The 21,187-nt window shown below is 42.3% G+C and overlaps 1 protein-coding gene across 1 annotated transcript in view; it reads right to left on the reverse strand.

The window, feature by feature from the left end:
- Positions 1–21,187, reverse strand: part of LOC141105835 (ephrin type-B receptor 5-like) — a 113,220-nt gene that overhangs the window by 81,961 nt on the left and 10,072 nt on the right. Inside the window, exons 2-3 of the mRNA XM_073595966.1 lie at positions 4,188–4,252; positions 1,104–1,812 (exon numbers count right to left, since the gene is read on the reverse strand). Of these exons, the coding sequence (XP_073452067.1) occupies positions 1,104–1,812; positions 4,188–4,252 (774 nt within the window). The remainder of the gene's footprint in view (positions 1–1,103; positions 1,813–4,187; positions 4,253–21,187) is intronic.

Here is a 21,187-nt window from a genome sequence, read left to right on the forward strand (position 1 = left end):
CATGTACTTTGATGGGTGGTGACAGGTCCTCTTTATTGGGGGGGCAATCAGTGTGTGTTGGTGTACACTGTAAGCGGTAACGAGATGTTACCGCAATCTCCTTCTCACACATGATTGGTGTGTGAGGAGGAGAACCCAGTAACATCTCGTTACCGCTCTATATTTACATTTAGTGATTGTATGTGAAAGGATCACAGCCGATCACGTGGTAAACAGCCGCCGGCCAATGGCTGTTTACCAGTGTCGGTGACGAGCAGTGTTCTCGCATGCGCCGTGCAAAGTGGGGCGGCACCATCTGTGATCGGCCGTGACAAACGTGGTAAACGGCCATGCCAACTAGCTGTTCACTCTCCTCGGTGGCGAGCGGTGTCTCCGTGACACGCCACCACCGAAGGTACAGGGCTGCGCGCACACGGTCGCTCGCATGCCCTGTTTAAATGGATGGACCTCATATGACGCCAGCCCAGAACAAGAGCTGCGCTGCCTGGCCGTCATATGACAGCCGGCGGGCGGCAAGCGGTTAAAGTGGTTCTAAAGGCTGAAGGTTTTTTACCACAATGCATTCTCAGCCCCCTCTCTTCCCTCCCTTATACTTACCTGAGTCTGATCCTGATCCTGCACTGTGCCCAGGAGCAGTGTCTCTCTCTGCTCTCAGAGACAGCAGCGGGAGCCATTGGCTCCCGCTGCTGTCAATCACAGCAACCCCATGAGTAACCCCATAGCAAGCGGCCTGCTATGGGGGCACTCGGCAGGGGGGAAGAGCCAGGAGCACTGACGAGGGACCCAAGAAGAAAAGGATCGGGGCTGCTCTGTGCAAAACCATTGCACAGAGCAGGTAAGTATAACATGTTGTGTGAGAAGTGACATAATATGATAGAAGCTGCCAGACTTCAGGTCACCTCTGACCCCTGGTTTTCAAGTCAAAGGGTCAGTAGGTATAGATAAAAAAATAGAAGCAATTATAATCCCTTGAGTAAGCCTTCACCACTAAATTAATGTAGGAATGGATATTTGTATTATTCCATAACCCGGGATGTAACTGCGTCTCTTAAAAAACATTTTACTTTCTTTGGATTAACGTTCACAAATACTTTAACTCTTACCCCGACACTCAGTTCCATCTTCACTCACTTCTCTCCCCGGGTTGCAGGCACAACTTCCGCTAGACACCATCCATTCCCCCTCTCCTCCGCAGTGTAGACTGAGTTTTGTAGTCCCCAAAGGGTGAGCGCCAACAACACAACTGCCTAAGGCTTCAGCCAGTGATGCCCCTCCTCCTCCACTAGATGGCGTTTCATGGAAGAATGCCAGGCTGTGCACGGTGGCTGGGCACTTGTGAAAAAAAACTTTGACTCCAGCCATAGAGAGGCAGGCCCCAGAATCCACAAAGGCCAAGTAAAATCCATTTTTACGGACTGGCCCAAAATCTAAATTCCTCTCGTCCATCCGTGGACCCTCGCCTCCCTTACCCGGGTCCCTACTAAAGCTTTTGCCTGCTCCAATGGTATCCACTTTTGTCCAGGCCTCCTCTGTCCACTCCCAGTCCTCTGCTTCCATGGCAGCGTCGGCTTGTCGATACAAAAGCGTGAATGTCTCCCGACAGGCCAGGTGACGTCTTCCTGGCGGTGGTCGTAGACTAGCGCAGTCTCGTATTGAGAAACGGAGTGTGACATGGACGCGCTGGGTGCCGCGGGCAGCGATGTAGCCAGTACGGAGCCAGTTGCTCTGGTTGGAACGTTGAGCGTATGAATTGCAAACTTCGTACGTTCGTAGGAGGCGCCGTTGGCCATCTAGGACGCTAACTTCATCCCACTGAGAAGAACAACCAAAGAAGAGTTAATGTTTTTGTAACAGGCATCCATTTATTGGTATTTAAATTTAACATATCATTCTTAAAGGAGATGGAACCCCTAACTGAATGACTCCCTTGCTCTGTTGGAGCATGTGACCTTCTGCGGGGTAGTAATACTTAAGTACGTGGGCCCAAGCAACTAAGTACTGGCTTGACTCATAGGCATAGTGAAGCAAAAAATTGGCATGAGGGCACAGGGAAGGTGAATAAAAGTGGGTCAGGGGAGAGGGGGTGGTGGTTTTCTAAAGATTCTTTCACTTGAAAACCCCTTGAAAGTGACACTGAATTGGCAACAGCCAGCCAAAAAAACACAAATTACTTCTACTTTTAGCAGAAAGATCCTCACACACTCCACCATGTGTTCTGGACTCATCTGTTCCTCCTGGGGGTCTGGGTCCCCCATGGTAGGTGCCAGGACCGAGAGCAGAAGGAGATGATTGAGCATCTATTTGACAATCTTCTTTGCGTAGTATGTGTAGCTCCCTTCCAGTTACTGTAGGTTGCTAGGTAAATTTAGTTTAGCTCCTCTGTAATCAGTAGAGAAGGGGTTGATTGTTCTAGTCTGCTCAGTCTTTTACAGGCTGCTGGTCTGATTGCTTACCTTTCCATTCTAGAAGATTTTAGAATTAAAGTGGGAGGAAGAATGGGAGAGCAGCTTGAATATTTATGGGGATCCAGTCAATCCCTGGAGAGGTGTGTTAAGAAAGTGGCTTGAGAGCCCATAAATAGTTTGAAGCCTAGGGTAGAGGTTTTTCTTGGATTCTGTGTTTAGCCCTGCCAGAGGAGTCCCCTGGCTGAGGAGCTCTGTGAGCAGTTAGCTGGAGAGGCTGCTTGGATGTCATTAAGGTCCAAGCCCTTGCTGAGGCTGGGGGCTATTCTCTAAAGTCTGGGATCTTACTTTCATGGTCTGGAGAAGCACACTGGAGGATACCAGGTGGAGGATAAAGGAAGAGAGTCCAGTGGTTTGTGGTATCCTAAGTCTGTGTCTCCCTCACTGAGAAGTGCCTGGTGGATATCAGGTGGAAACTGATGATCCTGTGATGTTGTTGGGGTTGAGTACTGACCTAAGTCCTGTGCCCTAGAGGCTGTATGCAGTTCTCAGTTCTACAAAGAAGCATGTCCTAGGCATTCTTCTAGCAAGTAGTGACTTTATGGAAGTTCTCTGCCAGGATAGTGAAAAGATAAGTGTCCTCAGTTATTTAATTCCTTTCAGGGTATCTGATGCCTTCTTCCATACCCATCCCAAATTCTACTCAGCAATAAAGAAACACAAAAAGACACCCCTAGACTATGTATTTGAACCAGTGAGAAAGAAGAAAATACCATATGCCTGGCTGTAAGAGTACTAAGTTGGGGAAATGGAACCATCAAAGCTAGCGGCTCCTTCAGGGGTGTGCTACATATGAACCTGGAAGTGCACTTTGGATGAGCACTTTCGGGTTCAGAGCTGTCAAACTCCGGCTCTTTCTGGCCTGGGAAGAAGCTGCTTGAGCATAGATTATGTTCAATCAGCAGCTTCAACAGAGTGCAGCGGTGACATTAGGGGTCTCCTAAAATCTTTTTAAAGATAACCTATCACAGTGATGGCGAACCTTGGCACCCCAGATGTTTTGGAACTATATTTCCCATGATGCTCAACTACACTGCAGAGTGCATAAGCATCATGGGAAATGTAGTTCCAAAACATCTGGAGTGCCAAGGTTCGCCATAACTGACCTATCATCTGCACTATGCTATAACATAGGAAGATTGTTATCTCTTTTGTAATAGCAATAAAATAAATAAAAAAATGTGTAAATAAAGTGAAAGTTTAATAAAATCAATTACATTTTTTAAAAAAAAAAGCACCCTGCTCCTACGTACATGTACATACACAACACACATGCAAAAAAATGATGATTTTGGTACACATACTAAATAAATAGAGCATAGAATAATAATTCTAGGGTCAACATTCACTGTTCACTCTAAACTGATAATCTGTTAACTGATAATCCTATGGATACTGTCATTGGGAATATTTGTTTATTGCCATTTCAGGGATGCACACAATTTTCAGGCTTGACATATTTGATATCTTATTACTCGCCTCATCTTTTATATTTTACTAAAAGCTGTGTATTATATTATGCATTGAATAAAGGCATGTTTTGGGTTTTTAATTACGTTTTCATGTTAAAAAATGTGTATTTTCGTATATGCGCAAAAGGGTAAAACTAGAGCTCCAGCGTAGTTTTACATAGTAGGGGACAAGTTAGAGTTGTAGATCTGTCTACTCTCTGCCGGGGAAATCTCTGTTTAAAATACATTTTTTAGAAATGTAAATGTCACTTACCACTCCTTCAGGGTAGGTTGCCCAGCCAATCTCGGAGGTCTCGTAGGTTGTATCAAGTAGAATTTCTGAAGAAAAAAAACAGAATCGTTTTTACCACCATCTCCTGTAGTAAACATTGGACTTTAAATAAAGGATTCCTAGGCCCAGGAATACAGCCCTGCTGCCGAATCTTGCATCCAGGCACACATATCTTCCTACTGTAGTTTTAATTTCTGTTATAAAAACATTCTTTGTGTATTGACAGTTACAATCAAAATGCCTCAAAAATCGATTAAATAGTGCACGTTTAGAAAAGTTATTGAATGATGCCTTTATTGAATTAAATTAATTCAAATCAAATAAAGAAATGTAAGCAATTATTTAAAAAAAAAAATAAATAAATAAAAAAAATATATAATAATACTAATATATATATATATATATATATATATATATATATATATATATATATATTAGTATTTTTATATTATTTTAACTTTATATATAGTATGCTGTGTGGTCATTAATTGGTATTTTCCAGGGTGGTTTTTTTTCTTTTTTTTTTTTTTTTTATGGTGACAACAGTGGACCATACCTGCCTAATAAGTATTGACACAGTAGTCTACATCAGGAGCCCATTTGACAGCGTGACAACACAGGAGCACAATTGGGAGACAGGAACAGATTGTTGTAGGATCACCAGAGAAATGTTTAATGAAAGCAAATAGAGAAATTGCACACATGAAGACAAAACCTCTATTTTAAAGATCCACACTGTTTGTTTGCTATATAAATCATATTTATAGAGTATTTCATATAAAAAAGTCTGGAGTCTTTTGAAAAACACATCAAACATTGTTACAATACACAGTATATATGATATATAAATTCTGGAATTGCACATAGCAAGCTAAATTTTAAGGGGTATTACATCATAATCTGTATGCTAAAGGGTGGGCACCTGGAGTTGAAAAAAGGCTGCTAAAAAGTCAGGCACCAGGGCCCCAAACTGAACATTCAGCTTGCTAATGTGCTGTGTATCAAACAATCGTCATTCCATATTCCTAATATAAATATTTTCTTAAAGTGTTACTAAACCCACAACAGTAAAATCAGTGTGTATATGCAGTAAAGCATGCTTGTTATACTCAATGTGGAACCTAAGGGGTTAACCCTCTGCATTGTGTAAAAAGGCTGTTTGATCCTGTCCTCTCTGATCCCCCCCTTCTTCCACTGATCCCATTCTATCTGTTGATAGTACAGGGCCTTGGGGGCACTCTGCACATGCTCAATTTGGTGTGTATTAAGAAAGTTTTTTTTTCTTCTTTTCTTTGGAGAGTGCATGTGATCCACCAGGGAGAAGGGGAACTACTGTGACCTGGTCATCCATCCCGCTCCTGGACACTACTCAGCCCAGAGATTTACTCTACCATACCTTCTCCCATGTGAGTTGATGTTGTTTTTACTATTTAAGTGTTTTACTTATACACACAGAGGCGCCCCTTTCCTTGTTTTCTACAAGCTTTGATCAGACACTGATAGAAATCACAAGACTGATATATATTGCTGATGAGAAAAGGTATTTAGCAGTTTATATTTACTAAAATAATTGCTTTTCCATGTTGTGTGTACTGTGGGAGACCAGATATAGTGAATGCAGGGTCCTGGGTTTAGTAACACTTTAACCACTTGCTTACTGGGCACTTAAACCCCCGTCTTGCTCAGGCCAATTTCCATCTTTCAGCGCTGTCACACTTTGAATGACAATTATGTGGTCATGCGACACTGTACCCATATGACATTTTTATAATTTTTCTCACACAAATAGAGCTTTCTTTTGGTGGTATTAAATCACTGCTGGGTTTTTTATTTTTTGCTAAAAAAAAAAACAAAAAAAGACCAAAAATTTTGAAAACAAAAACAGTCTCATAGTTTGTATAAAATTTAGAAAATAGGTAATTTTTCTCCTTCAATGATGTGCGCTGATGAGGTGGCACTGATGGGCATGGGTGGACTGCACTGATAGGTGGCACTGATGGGTGGCACTGAAGGGCGGCACTGATGGGCACTGATAAGGCAGCACTGATGGACACTGATGAGGCAGCACTGATGGACACTGATAAGGCGGCACTGATGGACACTGATAAGGCGGCACTGATGGACACTGATAAGGCGGCACTAATGGACACTGATGAGGCGGCACTGATGGACACTGATAAGGCGGCACTGATGGACACTGATAAGGCGGCACTAATGGACACTGATGAGGCGGCACTGATGGACACTGATAAGGCGGCACTGATGGACACTGATAAGGTGGCACTGATGGACACTGATGAGGCGGCACTGATGGACACTGATGAGGCAGCTTTGGTGGGCAATGATAGGTGGCACTGATAGGCAGCACTGATGAGGAGACACTGATTGGCAGCACTGATGGGCACTAATAGGTGGAACTGGTGGGCACTGATAGGCAGCACTGGTGGGCACTGGTAGGTGGTACTGATGGGCACTGATAGGCACTGCATAGCAGCAGTGGCTTTCCGTGATTGGTACCCATGTCCCTCTGACAGAAGGCGCTAATCAACTTTTTTTTTCTGTTCACGCTGTCAGTGTGAGAAGAAAAAAAAAGCAGATTACGAGCCTTTGTTTACATCATGTGATCAGCTGTCATTGGCTGACAGCTGATCACATGGTAAGGGGCCGGGATCTATGATCAGCCGAGTCTCATAAACTCGCTGATCACAGAGCGTGTCGGGCGCGCCCCGTAGAGGGTGTGCAGATGGCGCATTCTCGGGAGGACATACATGGACACCCTCCCAGCAATTAAGGCCCGCGCTGTAGTCGTCTTTAGCGGATATAGCGCGGGCGGGAGGAGTTTAGTCCTTTGTTACATCTCAGTGCTACTGATCTCCTGCCACCACTTTGCAGCCACTTGCTGTCTACATGCACTACACTGATAGCTGCATGACATTTCTTAGGGTGGGTTTCCTGATGGTGACAACAGCAGACCATTCTTGCATAAAGTGTGTTGAAACAGCCACTTATAGTTTCTATTGAGAGTCCATGTGACAGGGTGACAACGCAGGGGGACGATTGGGAGACGGGGACATAGTGTTGTCACCGTATAACAGGAAGTGTCTAAACAAGGCAGGATCACCAGGGACTATTTTAATGAAAGCTGCAGATTCAAAAAGATTGAACTTTTATAATATGATATTACCATGTTAAAGCTTCTATGAGAGTGTATTGATCGGGTATACATCGACTTATATTATATAATTGATATTTCCTATGGGAGCCTGCCATCCTTCATTCCATTTTTCTTTTCTTTTTTTTTTACTCCCTTCTGTCTTCTTTTCGATTTCCCTTCCGTGCTAAATTCTGCATTTGTTAATCTGCTGGAGTGGAAAGTAGGTCATAATTCTATAGCAGCTGAGTCCAGCCTGGTCCGGCCTCTATATGGTGTGACTGTCGGCCGCCGCTGTGCGTTGTCTGGGATGTCTGACGTAAATGTGGTGGCGATCCCCAGCGACGGATTCTCGCACGGAAGATCATGTTGGTGAAATGTTTTCGGCATTGCACCTTCTGTAGCTCCTGGGGGAAACCAGGACACAGCCTCCCACGTATCGGCTCATGAGATAGTGTGCTTGTTAATATGAAATTAAGCCGAACAATGCGACAGCGGGAGGGTGACTGAGGAGGGGAGGGGGATCTATGGTGGGTATTGTAAATTACAGATGGTACTACAACTCCCAGCCAGCAAGACATGCAGGAACCAGCAAGCCCGGGTGTCATGTGACCTTTCATGAACTGCCACTTTAGATGTTAATAAAGAATTGAAGGCAAAACTGTTTTCTTTTCTTTTTCCTAGAGGGAGGGCTTGTTCACACCAGGTGCAGCATGGGAACGCACGTGAAATTGCTAATTTTTCCCGCGCTTTTCAGGCGATTTTACGCTAAAAATAGCGCCTGAAAACTGCTTCCCATTCATTTCAATGGAAGCTTTCACACTGGGGCGGTGCGCTGGCGGGGTGGTGCAAAAAGTCCTGCATGCAGCATCTTTGGGGCATTTTTGGAGTGCTTGAAATGAATTGAAAACGCTTCCAAAGCGCAGAAAAACAGCTCTTTTTTCTTTAAAAAAAAGCGCACAGCTAGCGCTGCAAAAACGGCGCTAAAGCGCCGCAAAAACACCCAACGTTTTATGGGCAGTTTTTGAGCACCTCAATGTGAAAGGGGTCTAAATGGCTTTCCCATGACCCCCACAAATGTGCGTTCACGGCTGCTAAAACGCATGGTACCACAGTACCAGACGGTTCGGAACAGTGCGATTTTAAAAAATTTCTACCTGCCCTAATTTTTTTTATGCATTTCACATGCGTTGGGCGGCCTATTGACATTAAAGAAAAAAGTTTGCCTTCGGTTATACTTTACAGCATGAAGAAATGCAAACTGTATTTTTGTTTTGGCTAGAGTGGGAAAGGGCTAGAACCCCTGTCAGGCCTTTATTGCTGTCTGAGTCTGCATCTTCCCCCAGTGAAAGTGCATGTTCATTCGTTCTGTGTGAAAAAAAAACAAAAAAACTCAAACCACAAATAGCCTATATCTTGTGCTGTTCAAATGTAAATCCCTGATATCCACTTGGATTACAAGTTTAAATCAGTATTTTTCGCTAGAATACTTATAACCCCCAAACATTATATATATTTTTTAGTAGAGACCCTGGGAGAATAAAATGTCGATTGTTGCAATTTTTAATGTCACATGATATTTGCGCAGCGATTTTTCTAATGCAATTTTTTGTAAAAAAATACACTTTAATGACTTAATAATAAAAACAAAACACAATATATACCCCAATTTTTGGGGGAAGTTATGAAAGAGGATGTTACGCCAACTAAATAGATACCTAACATGTCACGCTTTAAAATTGCGCACGCTCTTGGAATGGTGACAAACTACGATACTTAAAAATCTCCATAGGCAACGCTTTAAAATATTTTTACAGATTACCAGTTTAGAGTTACACATGAGGTCTAGTGCTAGAATTAACAAGAAAAGTAAATCCCCCTTCGTTGGGACTTTATAGGCAACAACTACACATGGGTAGTTAGTTTAAAAAGACATATCAAAAAATATACAAAATCAAAAAAGAAAAAAAAAGGAAAAGACAAAAAACACGACAGGTTACATGATTTGCATGACATAAACAATTAATTTTACTCTCTGGGAAAGAGTGGTCTCTGGTACCTTACGCGTTTCTGGTTCAAGCACCTTCGTCAGGGGTTTTTGATAAGAGTATATGCAGTCATAGTTTTGTCTTACATGCAAAATGTTCCATTATGCAACTTGAAAAAATGAATGAAGCACTGCCAGTGGGGGTGTCGATAGGTGCCCATCAAGAGCACCAGTATCGCACGATAATGTCAAAGGGAAAAATTTGCCTATTTTATTTTGCCCGGTAATCACAGGGAGTCATATGTAGCAAGTTACCAACAAGGTCTGTAGATTTGAGTAGTGACGCTATCCAAAGCCTCAGTGTGGCTTCTTATCCATATATAGCACACTCAGAATCATTTACCATTAGACCTCCCTATGGGAAAAGGAACCTCCGTCTGAACATCACCCTGCTCTGCAGATATATTTTTTTAAATGAACTCAGGTATAAAGTATTTTGATTCATTTTATAATACTGTACCTACAATATTGTGTAATGGTAAGGATATAAATCCATGTTGTATACTGTACCAAATGCCTTCGCAAACCCAAGTTTTACCTTGGAAACAAAAAGGGGTACTCAGAGAGTAACCATGGAAACAATGGAGAAGTAGAAAAAATATGATACTATTTATTGAAGAAAAATTACATAATATATACACAGTATTCACAAGCATTAAAAATCATCTAAAATGATACAATTTGTACAGTGAGCCCTTGTGCGTCTACGCGTTTCACCTTTAGGCTTCTTCAGGACACGATCAAGGTTCAAAGAGATGACAAAAGGAGAGAACAAGTCTCACTGTCTTGTTAATCTATTAAGCCTCACGTACAAATGTCCCGAAAGTTCACACCAATAATATCCAGTATATGGACTATTTTGCTCCCCTTCCCCTTCCATTTATATCCCAAGTTTTACCTTGTAAAAGTAGCAGTGACATCATCACTGTGCTGCACATAGCCTAAGCAGAGAGCACAGCTGTTGGAGGGACCCAGCAGGCCCCACCCACTACAAAAGTGTGAACAAGATATGGTGAAAAATACTCCTGCGCTTGTGAGATTGTTTGCTGTAAAACAAAGGTAGTATTGTAGTCAGAGGTAGGACTGGGGGAGATGATGGAGCGTGTCCCGCTGCCTTAGCTGACCACCCACTACAGGCTGCCTGCAGAATACTACAGGAGGGGGTGGAGACTAGACCAGTCACCCTGCACAAGGAGAGAGAGCAGCAGTGAGCGGTCTATTTATTACAGGAAATGTCTCACACTGGATTACTGCACAGATCTGGAAGAAATACACAAAGCACACCGAGATTCAAGAAGAATACACATGATGAATGGTTTTAGACACTATTTCCTTATTCTGGAGTTCAGTTGTGACCCATTTGCTGCGGCTGATATAAGAATTAAAGTGGTACTAAACCCGGGACCCTGCATTCACTATATCTGGTCTCCCACAGTACACAGAACATGGAAATGCAGTTATTTTAGTAAATATAAATGAGTAATGACCTTTTCTCATCAGCAGTATAGAGTCTTGTGACGTCTATCAGTGTGTGGTTACAGTTTGTAGGAGGAGTTTTCATTCTCTTCTGATTATCCTATGAGGCTGCAGGACCCCCGACCTTCTGTCTGGACAGTGCTGATTGCCCCTGTTCTGACACATGAACTCTCCCAAGAAAAAAAAAAACCTCTCTAGTAATACACACCAAAACTGAGCATGTGCAGCTTGTCCCCACAGCTCTGTTCTATCAGGAGATGGATTGGAGACAGTGGAAGAAGGGAAGGATCAGAGAAGACAGGATCATACAGCCTTTTTACACAAAGCAGAGAATTAACCCCTTCGGTTTCAAAGAGAATATAACAAGCATGCTACACTGCATATACAGACTGATTTTACTGTTGTGGGTTTAGTAACACCAAGTTAAAAACAGAAAAAAGTTAAAACAAAGTTTAATAAAAAAAATGAAAAACCCCTTAAATTTTTTTTCCTAAAGGCCTTCTCCCTCATGTACCCGCAAATGCAAATTGTATAAAAGAAACAATTCTGCCACACATATAAGGTATCCGCACGCATGCCAAAGTGAGAGCAATAATTATAGGCCCCTTATTCACGCTAATGTCTTGCAAAAGCTTTTAAAGTGCTGCCCATGGACAATTTAGGGTACCAGAGTTTGTTGTCATTTCATGGACGGGTGCACAGTTTTAGGGCTTGACATGTTTGGTATCTATTTACTCGACAGTCAGATTTTTTTATATTGTACCAAAAAAAAAAAAAAATGGGACTATGTTGTGTTTCTGTGCACTAAAACTAATTTAGCGGTATGTGTTTCTTTTACTGAAAATATGGGTTTGATAAACCATTGCGCTAATATTGTGCGACTTAAAGTAGGACTGCAAATACCACCATTTTATTTTCCAGGGTCTTTGCTTTCAGAAAATACCTAGAATGAAATTTACTGGAAAACACTGGACGGGAAAAAACTGGAGCAGCCAGAATGTGGAATGGTTGTGCAGAGTAACCAACCAGCTTCTAGCTTTCCTTTTCAAAGCTTAACCACTTCAGTCCCGGAAGGATTTATCTCCTTCCTGACCAAAGCACTTTTTGCGATTCGGCACTGTGTCGTTTTAACTGACAATTGCGCGGTCGTGCAATGCTGTACCCAAACGAAATTGACGTTCTTTATTCTCCACAAATAGAGCTTTCTTTTGGTAGTATTTGATCACCTCTGCAGTTTTTATTTTTTGAGCTATAAACAAAAAAAAAGCGTCAATTTAGAAAAAAAAAGCAATATTTTTTACTTTTTGCTATAATAAATATCCCCAAAAAATATATAAAAAAACATTTTTTTTCCTCAGTTTAGGCCAATATGTATTCTTCTACATATTTTTGGTTAAAAAAAAAATCACAATAAGCATATATTGATTGGTTAGCGTCTACAAAATAGGGGATAGTTTTATGGCATTTTTATTATTATTTTTTTTTATTAGTAATGGCGGCGATCTGCGATTTTTATCGTGACTATGACATTATGGTGGGCACATCGAACACTATTTTGGGACCATTGTCATTTATACAGCGATTAGTGCTATAAATGCACTGATTACAACTCCCTCCTCATTGGCTTACCTTTAAACAGACTATCCCCCCTATAGTCCATCATGAATGCTGTTGCCAGACTCATCCACCTTACAAACCGCTCAGTGTCTGCTACCCCTCTCTGCCAACCCCTCCACTGGCTACCACTCGCCCAACGAATTAAATTCAAAATACTAACAATAAGTTACAAAGCCATCCACAACTCTGCCCCCAGCTACATCACTAACCTAGTCTCAAAATACCAACCTAATCGCCATCTCCGTTCCTCCCAAGACCTCCTGCTCTCTAGCTCCCTCATCACCTCCTCCCATATCCGCCTCCAGGACTTCTCCCGAGCCTCGCCCATCCTCTGGAATTCCCTACCCCAATCTGTCAGACTGTCTCCAAATTTATCCACTTTTAGGCGATCCCTAAAAACTTTCCTCTTCAGAGAAGCCTATCCTGCCTCCATCTAACAACTGCACTATTTTCTCCATTAGCTCATCCCCCACAGCCATTACCCTTTTGTATAACTTGACCCTCCCTCCTAGATTGTAAGCTCTAACGAACAGGTCCCTCTGATTCCTCCTGTATTGAATTGTATTGTACTTGTACTGTCTGCCCTAATGTTGTAAAGCGCTGCGTAAACTGTCGGCGCTGTATAAATCCTGTATAATAATAATAACTGTATAAATGACATTGGGCAGGGAAGGGGTTAAACACTAGGGGGCGATCAAGGGGTTAAGTGAGTCCTAGGGAGTGATTCTAACTGTGGGGGGGATGGGCTACCACTCACATGACAGCAATAACTGTTTCCGATGACAGGGAGCAGTAGATGCCTGTCATGTCACAAGGCAGAACGGGGAAATGCATTGTTTACATCTCCCCGTTCTGCTGCTCCGTGACATGATATCGGGCACCCGGCGGACCTCGAGTCCGCGGGACCCACGGCGGGCCACAATGTCGTTTCTTAAAGGGGACGTACCTGTACGCCCATTTGCCCAGCCATGCCATTGTGCCAACTTATATCGTCGTGCGCTGGTCGGCATGTGGTTAAAGAGGATCCAGCAGTCACAAATACTGTAGCTGGTGACTTTTATTAAATAGACACTTACCTGTCCGGGGATCCTGCGATGTCCTCACCCGGGCCGATTCTTCGTCGGTCTTTGGGTCCCAGGTGCTGCCATGTTTACTGTGGGAAGCTGGCTGGGACTCCTTGCTGCTTCACAGCCAGCTCCACACTGCGCATTTGTGGGCTGTTCTGTGTTCTGTGAATGGTTCTGTAGCCTTCTGGGGCCTGTGATGTGTCCTAGGAGGCTGAGGGCTAGGAGGCTGCGGGCTGGGAGGGTGAGGGGGGTATCTGCCAAAAATAGATACCAACTCTCTAAAAAAAAAAAAAAAAAATAGTCAAAAAGTAGAAGAGGAGGTGGAGGAGGATCAGCAGAAGTTCCCATTTAGCCCTGGTTCACACTAATGTGGTGCGGGAAACACAGCGTTCCATGTGCGTTTCCCCCACTGCATAGCAATCGCACTGTGTTCATGCAATCTGCTGCGGGTGTCCCAAAGGCGTGTTGCTAAAAGCAATGTGTTTGCTTGAACCAAATCGCATAGGTGTAAACATCCATGCGGTCTGGTTCCAGTGCAAACAAACAAAAAAAAAAGCCGCCAGCATCTTTTTCATGCAGATGTGGTGCTATTTGAGCCATTCAAATGAATAGGCTCAAATCACACCACACAGATTTGCATGCGATTTGCACAGGAATGCGATTCGATTCCTGTGCGAATCACTGCTGTGCAACCAGGGCTTAAAGTGAAGTTCCGCTGCAGATAGAAGCTGATTGGTTACTTTGCATAGCTGCTCCAGATTTGGGCTGCTGCCACCTAACAAATTACCTCCTATAATCTTTTGGAGGTTTTAAGTAATCTTCAGGCCTAAAATGTGCAGGTCAAGAAAAAGGATCAGACAGAAAAAAGGTTAATGACTTTTTCATAAATACAAACTTCATCATTTTTTTTTTCTTTTTAATCTACCCGGTAGACATGTGCACTGCCAGAAAATTTGTTTGTTTTAGTTTCATTAGTTTCATTTTTTTTTAGGTCATTCGTAATAATCGCAATTCGTACATTCGAAAACTCGTACATTCATAAATTCATACATTCGTACATTCGTAAATTCGTACATTCGTAAATTCATACATTCGTACATTCGTACATTCGTACATTCGTAAATTCGAAAATTCGTACATTCGTACATTCGTACATTCGTAAACTCGAAAATTCGTAAATTCGTACATTCGTACATTCGAAAATTCGTACATTCGTAAATTCGAAAATTCGTAAATTTGTATATTCGTAAATTCGAAAATTCAGAAATTTGAAATTCAAAAACCCGAAAATTTGAAAATCTAAAATAATAAATAACTAATAACAACTTAACTATTACTAACTATTAAATTATAGGTATTGGAATTTCCTTTCAAATTTGGCTGTTAGTGAACAAAACGAATACAAATTTATCTGAAGTTACGGATTATCTGAAATAACGAATGCCACATCGAAACAAATGGAACAGAACGAATTAATAACAAATAATAATAATAAAAAGTTTTTATTATTATCTTATTTATTATTATTAATTCATTCTGTTCCATTCGTTTAGATGCGGCATTCGTTATTTCAGATAATCCGTAACTTCAGATAAATTTGTATTCGTTTTGTTCACTAACAGCCAAATTTGAAAGGAAATTCGAAAGTAATTCCAATACCTATACTTTAATAGTTAGTAATATTTAAGTTACTATTAGTTGTGCGAATGTACGAATTTACAAATGTACAAATTTATGAATGTGCAAATTTACGAATATTCAAATGTAATATTCGGAAAAATTTGTCAAACAGGTTTTCGTTAATTTGGATATTTCCAAATCAGCGAATTTGTTGAAATTCGTTAAACAAATTTGTAACTAAACAAATTGCACGTCTACTACCCGGGGTTTTGCTTCAAGGCATAAAAAAGATGCATCCAACCTAGACAGCAGAATAAAGTAAAACACTGATTTCTGGATCCATGAGTCTTCTATGTGATATACAGCAGGAGAGATGTCAGAATAATGTCACCTTGTTATAATAACCAGGCGAGGATCATCAGCCCCATAATATACAGACTCCTTAAATATTTACATTACGGCTCATTACTATTTATAGAATTGCACGATTGTTGTGTCTGGGAATGTCGGTGTGTACGTTCTGAGTGTAAACTCTCACCATCAGGGGGTAGGATAATAATGTATAGATTATGCTCCATAATCTTCCCCTCGCTGCATCCATCTAGGGACAAAGAACTCTCACCCCACACCTTGTACAATTCAATCTTACATCAATCAATAAATTACATAAGATACGAATTCTTATGGATTTTTACATTTCAGCTATTATTTTTATAGTATTGTTTTTTTTTCCTCTTTCTACTTTTAACCCTTTCGCTGGCAGAACCGTTTTTGCAGGTTTTTTTTGTTTAAACCCTTCATGCCTACGCCTTTTTCTGACATTTGTTGCTTACAAGTTAAAATCAGTATTTTTTGCTAGAAAATTACTTAGAACCCCCAAATATTTATTATATTATTTGGCGATCGTTGCAATATCTTATGTCACACAGTATTTGAGCAGCAGTCTTTCAAATGCAATTTTTTTTGGAAGAAATGCACTTTCATGAATTTCAAAAAAACACAGTAAAGTTCCGCCAATCTTTTAAAGTGGAGTTCCACCCAAAAATGGAACTTCCACTTTTTGGATCCCCCCCCCCTCCGGTGTCACATTTAGATACTGAACATGTCATGTTTTAAAATTACACACTCGTAGAATGGTGTCAAACTATGGTACTTAAAAATCTCCATAGGCGACACATTAAAAAAATTCTGCAGGTTACATGTTTAGAGTTACAGAGGAGGTTTAGGGCTAGAATTATTGCGTTTACTCTAACGATCGTGGCAATACCTCACATGGGTGGTTTGAACGCTGTTTACATTTGCAGCCGTGATGACTTACGTATGCGTTCACTATCCGTACGTCAATTCGTGCACAAGACATTGCGCACGCCCGCTGCACTGCGGGGGGAGGCGATGCGCGGGTCCGGGGGGCACGATTTTCCGACAACCACCTTAAAGAAGCAGAATGGGGATCTGCCTATCTAAACAAAGCAGATCCACGTTCTGACAGAAGAGTACAGTGAGATCGTCTGTTCCTAGTGATCAGGAACAGCGATCTCTCTGTACTCTGTCAGTCCACTCCCCCAACAGTTAGAAACACCTCCCTAGGACACACTTAAAGCGGAGTTCCACCCAAAAGTTCCGCTTTAAGCACTCCTCGCCCCCTTACATGCCACATTTGGCATGAATTTTTTTTGAGGGGGAGAGGGGGGGAGTGGATACCTTGTTTTCAGAGGGACTCCCTTCTTGGTCGCCTAGACGATTCCTCCTCTCGCCCTAGGTGGCCCCTCCCTGCCAGTGATTTTCTGGGACAAGTCGCAGGTCCCAGAAGATTGGCTGGCCAATAGCAGAGCGCAGCACGACTTGCGCATGCGCAGTGCATGCCCGGCCGTAAAGCCGTGAGCTGTCACGGTTGGGTGCCCACAGTTGCCACAACGGCGCCAAGGAGAGGAGGGTGAGGGGAGCGAGGCTCCGGGCGGACACATCGCTGGACCGTGGGACAGGTGACTGTCTGTTTATTAAAAGTCAGCAGCTATGGTTTTGTAGCTGCTGACTTTTAATAAACTAAAAAACTCCGCTTTAACCACTTGATCGCCCCCTAGTACTAACCCCTGCCAGCAGGGGCGTTGCTAGGTCTACAAAAGATCTGGGGCTAGAGCCCATAGCAGCATAGTAAAGAAAGTCATAAGGTTGGGCGGGCATACACATGTATATACAGTAATATACGTGTGTGTGTATATATATCCCCAGAGAGCCCCCCACTTACATCAGGGTCCCCAGAGAGCCCTCCCTTACATCAGGGTCCCCAGAGAGCCCCCCTTACATCAGGGTCCCTAGAGAGCATCCTCCTTACATCAGAGTCCTCAGAGAGTATCCCCCTTTCATCAGGGTACCCAGAGGGCCCCCCATTTACATCAGGGTCCCCAGAGAGCCTCTCCCTTGCATCAGGGTCCCCAGAGAGCCCCCCACTTACATAAGGGTCCCCAGAGAGCCTCCCCTCCTCTTTGGGGACCCCTGCAGAGACTCGGGGCTATTGGCCCTAGATTCGGGGCTATAGCCCTAAAAGCCACCCCCTAGCAACGCCCCTGCCTGCCAGTGTCATTTATACAGTGATCAGTGCATATTTTTAGCTCTGATCACTATATAAATGTTACTGGTCCCAAAAAAGTGTCCAATCTGTCCTCCGCAATGTCGCAGTCCTGCTAGAAAAAAAAAAAAAAAAATCGCTGATCGCCGCCATTACTAGTAAAAAAAAAAAATAAATAAATATGACATAACTCTATCCCCTATTTTGTAGCTTATTGCGATTTTTTTTTAATCAAAAATATATAGAAGAATACATATTGGCCCAAACTGATGGATAAATTCGTTTTAAAAAAAAAAAATTTATTGGATATGTATTATAGTAAAAAATAATAGTTTTTTTCAAAATTGTCCTTTTTTGTTTTTTGATTATAGCGCAGAAAATAAAAACTGCAGAGGTGATCAAATATCACCAAAAGAAAGCTCTTAACGACTTCCGGACCGCTGCACGCCGATGTATGTCCCTACTTTGGGTACGGATATCGTTGTTATGGCAGCAGCTAGCTGCCATAACCCTGGTATCCCCGTGTTCGACCGGCGGTGCAGTACAAGATAAAAGTGGTCTCTGCGGCAGATTCACCGTGAGATTACTTTTATCTATGGCAGAAGAGGGCCACTCCTGCTCCCGCCGCGATCTGGTGCCCTCCGACGCTTACCGGAGCCGCCGGCAGCGTCAGAGGCAAACGCGTCTGTCCCCTGGGCTGACATGGAGACAAGAGAGGGGAAGATGGACCCCACTAGTCTCCATGACACTGCAGGGCGGAAGCGACGTCATAACGTCACTTCCGCCCATAGCTCTTAAAGGGGCATTTTATTATTTTTATTTTTTTAAATGACAATTTATTTATTTTTTATTGCAGTTTAGTGTAAATATGAGATCTGAGGTCTTTTTGACTCCAGATCTCATATTTAAGAGGTCCTGTCATGCTTTTTTTCTATTACAAGGGATGTTTACATTCCTTGTAATAGGAATAAAAGTGCCAGATTTTTTTTTTTTTAACAGTGTAAAAATAAAAAAGTAAAAAGTAAAATAAATAAGAAAAAAAAACATTTTAACCGCGCCTCGTCCCGCCTCGTGCGCAGAAGCGAACGCATACGTGAGTAGCGCCCGCATATGAAAACGGTATTCAAACCACACATGTGAGGTATCACAACGATCGGTAGAGTGAGAGCAATAATTCTAGCCCTAGACCTCCTCTGTAACGCAAAACATGCAAGCGGTAGAATTTTTTAAATGTCGCCTATGGGAGATTTTTAAGGGTAAAAGTTTGTCGCCATTCCATGAGCGGGCGCAATTTTGAAGCGAGACATGTTGGGTATCAATTTACTCGGCGTAACATTATCTTTCACAATATAAAAAAAATTGGGCTAACTTTACTGTTGTCTTATTTTTTAATTCAAAATTGCATTTTTTCAAAAAAAAGTGCGCTTCTAAGACCGCTGAGCAAATACGCTGTGACAGAAAGTATTGCAACGACCGCCATTTTATTCTCTAGGATGTTAGAAAAAAAAATGTATAATGTTTGGGGGGTTCTAAGTAATTTTCTAGCAAAAAAAAAAAATGTTTTTAACTTGTAAACACCGCATCTAAAAAAAAAGAGGCCCGGTCTTAAAGTGGTTAATATGAACCTAATGTGGTATAGTCCTTCTCTGGTACCGTTAAAGTCCGTAAGCTCTGGCTGTTTGTTTTTTACAAAAGAAAGCTCTATTTGTGGGGAAAAAAAAAAAAAGAACATCCGTTTCATTTGGGTACAGCCTCGCACGACCGTGCAATTGCCAGTTAAAGTAACGCAGTGCCGTACCGCAAAAAATGGCCTGGCCATTAAGGGGGGGGAAATCCTTCTGGGGTTGAAGTGGTTAAAGATGACTAATCACTAAATAAATAGCCAAAAGTTAAAAGTCACCGCATCTTATCCTCCAAGCATCACCAAGGGACAGCCAGGCCCAAGCATCCAACCTGTGATCCCCTGGGGTCGGCTGAGTCACAACAAAAAAGAAGAGTAGTGGGTTTGACACTATTGAAGTAAAATAAGATATATAATGAGTGGTGAGTTTAAATGGAGATTTGAGTATACTGTAAATGAAAACATAAGGAACTGTAAACTAGCCATTTTTTTTATATATATCATGTAATGTGTTTTTTATATTTTGTGATATTAATAAAAGACTCTTGTATAATTTAAGAATTTACCTCAAGCTACACTTTATTGTGCAATTTTGCATGTTGCCACTTAAAGTCCCATATATGAGGGTTTTCTATCTACAGTGACTTATAGTGGGACTGTGATTCTGCGGTGGACAATCTGACACTAACTGACACTGGGGGGGGGGGGGGGCGACGACTAACTAACTGACCCTACATGTACATGATCCAGTGCAGCGGGGCCGCTCTGCTACAGTAATAAAGCGGTGGGCAGTCCACAAGTGTACAAATAACAGACCAAAAGGTTGTAAATAAAAAAAAAAAAGTTATTGTTAGGACCTGGGAATTGCACAGGAATGCATCGGATGTTGCTGTGCGATTCACATGCAGTTCTGTGAGGTGCGATTTCAGCCCATTCATTTTGAATGAGCTAAAATTGCACCGCACCAAAAGTATTGCATGCGCTGCTTTTTGGAACTCACTGCAGCCGCATCTCATGGTACTTCTGTACTATGCAAACACACTGCTTTTGCGACTTGTGTTTGGGGTGTCATTAACGTAATATTGACACCTGCTGCAGATAGCACCTGCAGTGTCAGGGGAAATGAACAAAGAACGTAACTTTCCTGCACTGCATTCTGATGTGAACCAGCCCTTAGACCCCTGGGTTGTTTTGCAGGCGCTATTGCGCTAAAAATAGCGCCTGCAAACTGACTTGAAACAGCCGCTGCTGTGTCGGGGCTTTCACACTGGAGCAGTGCACTTCCAGGACGGAAAAAAAACTCCTACAAGCAGCATCTTTGTATTCACCGCTCCTAAACTGCTCCTGCCCATTGAAATCAATGGGGCAGCGTGGCTATACCGCCGGCTAAGCGCCGCTGCAGCAGCGTGCCGTAACCAGTGGCGCAGGAGTGATGCCTCTGGGACTCATGTCACCGGTCATAGCTTCGATCTAAGGTAAGTATCTCATAATGAGCTAGTATGTGATGCATACTAGCTGATTATGCCTTTGTCTTACAGGGATTTTCTTTTTTAAGTTTTTTTTTTTTTCGGGTTTACAACCACTTTAATGTCTAAACCACTGGCAACAAAAGTGAGTACACCTCTAAGTGAAAATGTCCAAATTGGGCCCAATTAGCCATTTTCCCTCCCCAGTGTCATGTGACTCATTAGGGTTACAAAGTCTCAGGTGTGAATGGGGAGCAGAAGATGGCCTAAGCTATAAGAAGATTGCCAAGACCCTGAAACTGAGCTGCAGCATGGTGGCCAAGACCATACAGCAGTTTAACAGAACAAGTT

The sequence above is a fragment of the Aquarana catesbeiana genome, linkage group LG08, assembly GCF_042186555.1.
Source record: "Aquarana catesbeiana isolate 2022-GZ linkage group LG08, ASM4218655v1, whole genome shotgun sequence".
NCBI classification, from domain to species: Eukaryota; Metazoa; Chordata; class Amphibia; order Anura; family Ranidae; genus Aquarana; species Aquarana catesbeiana.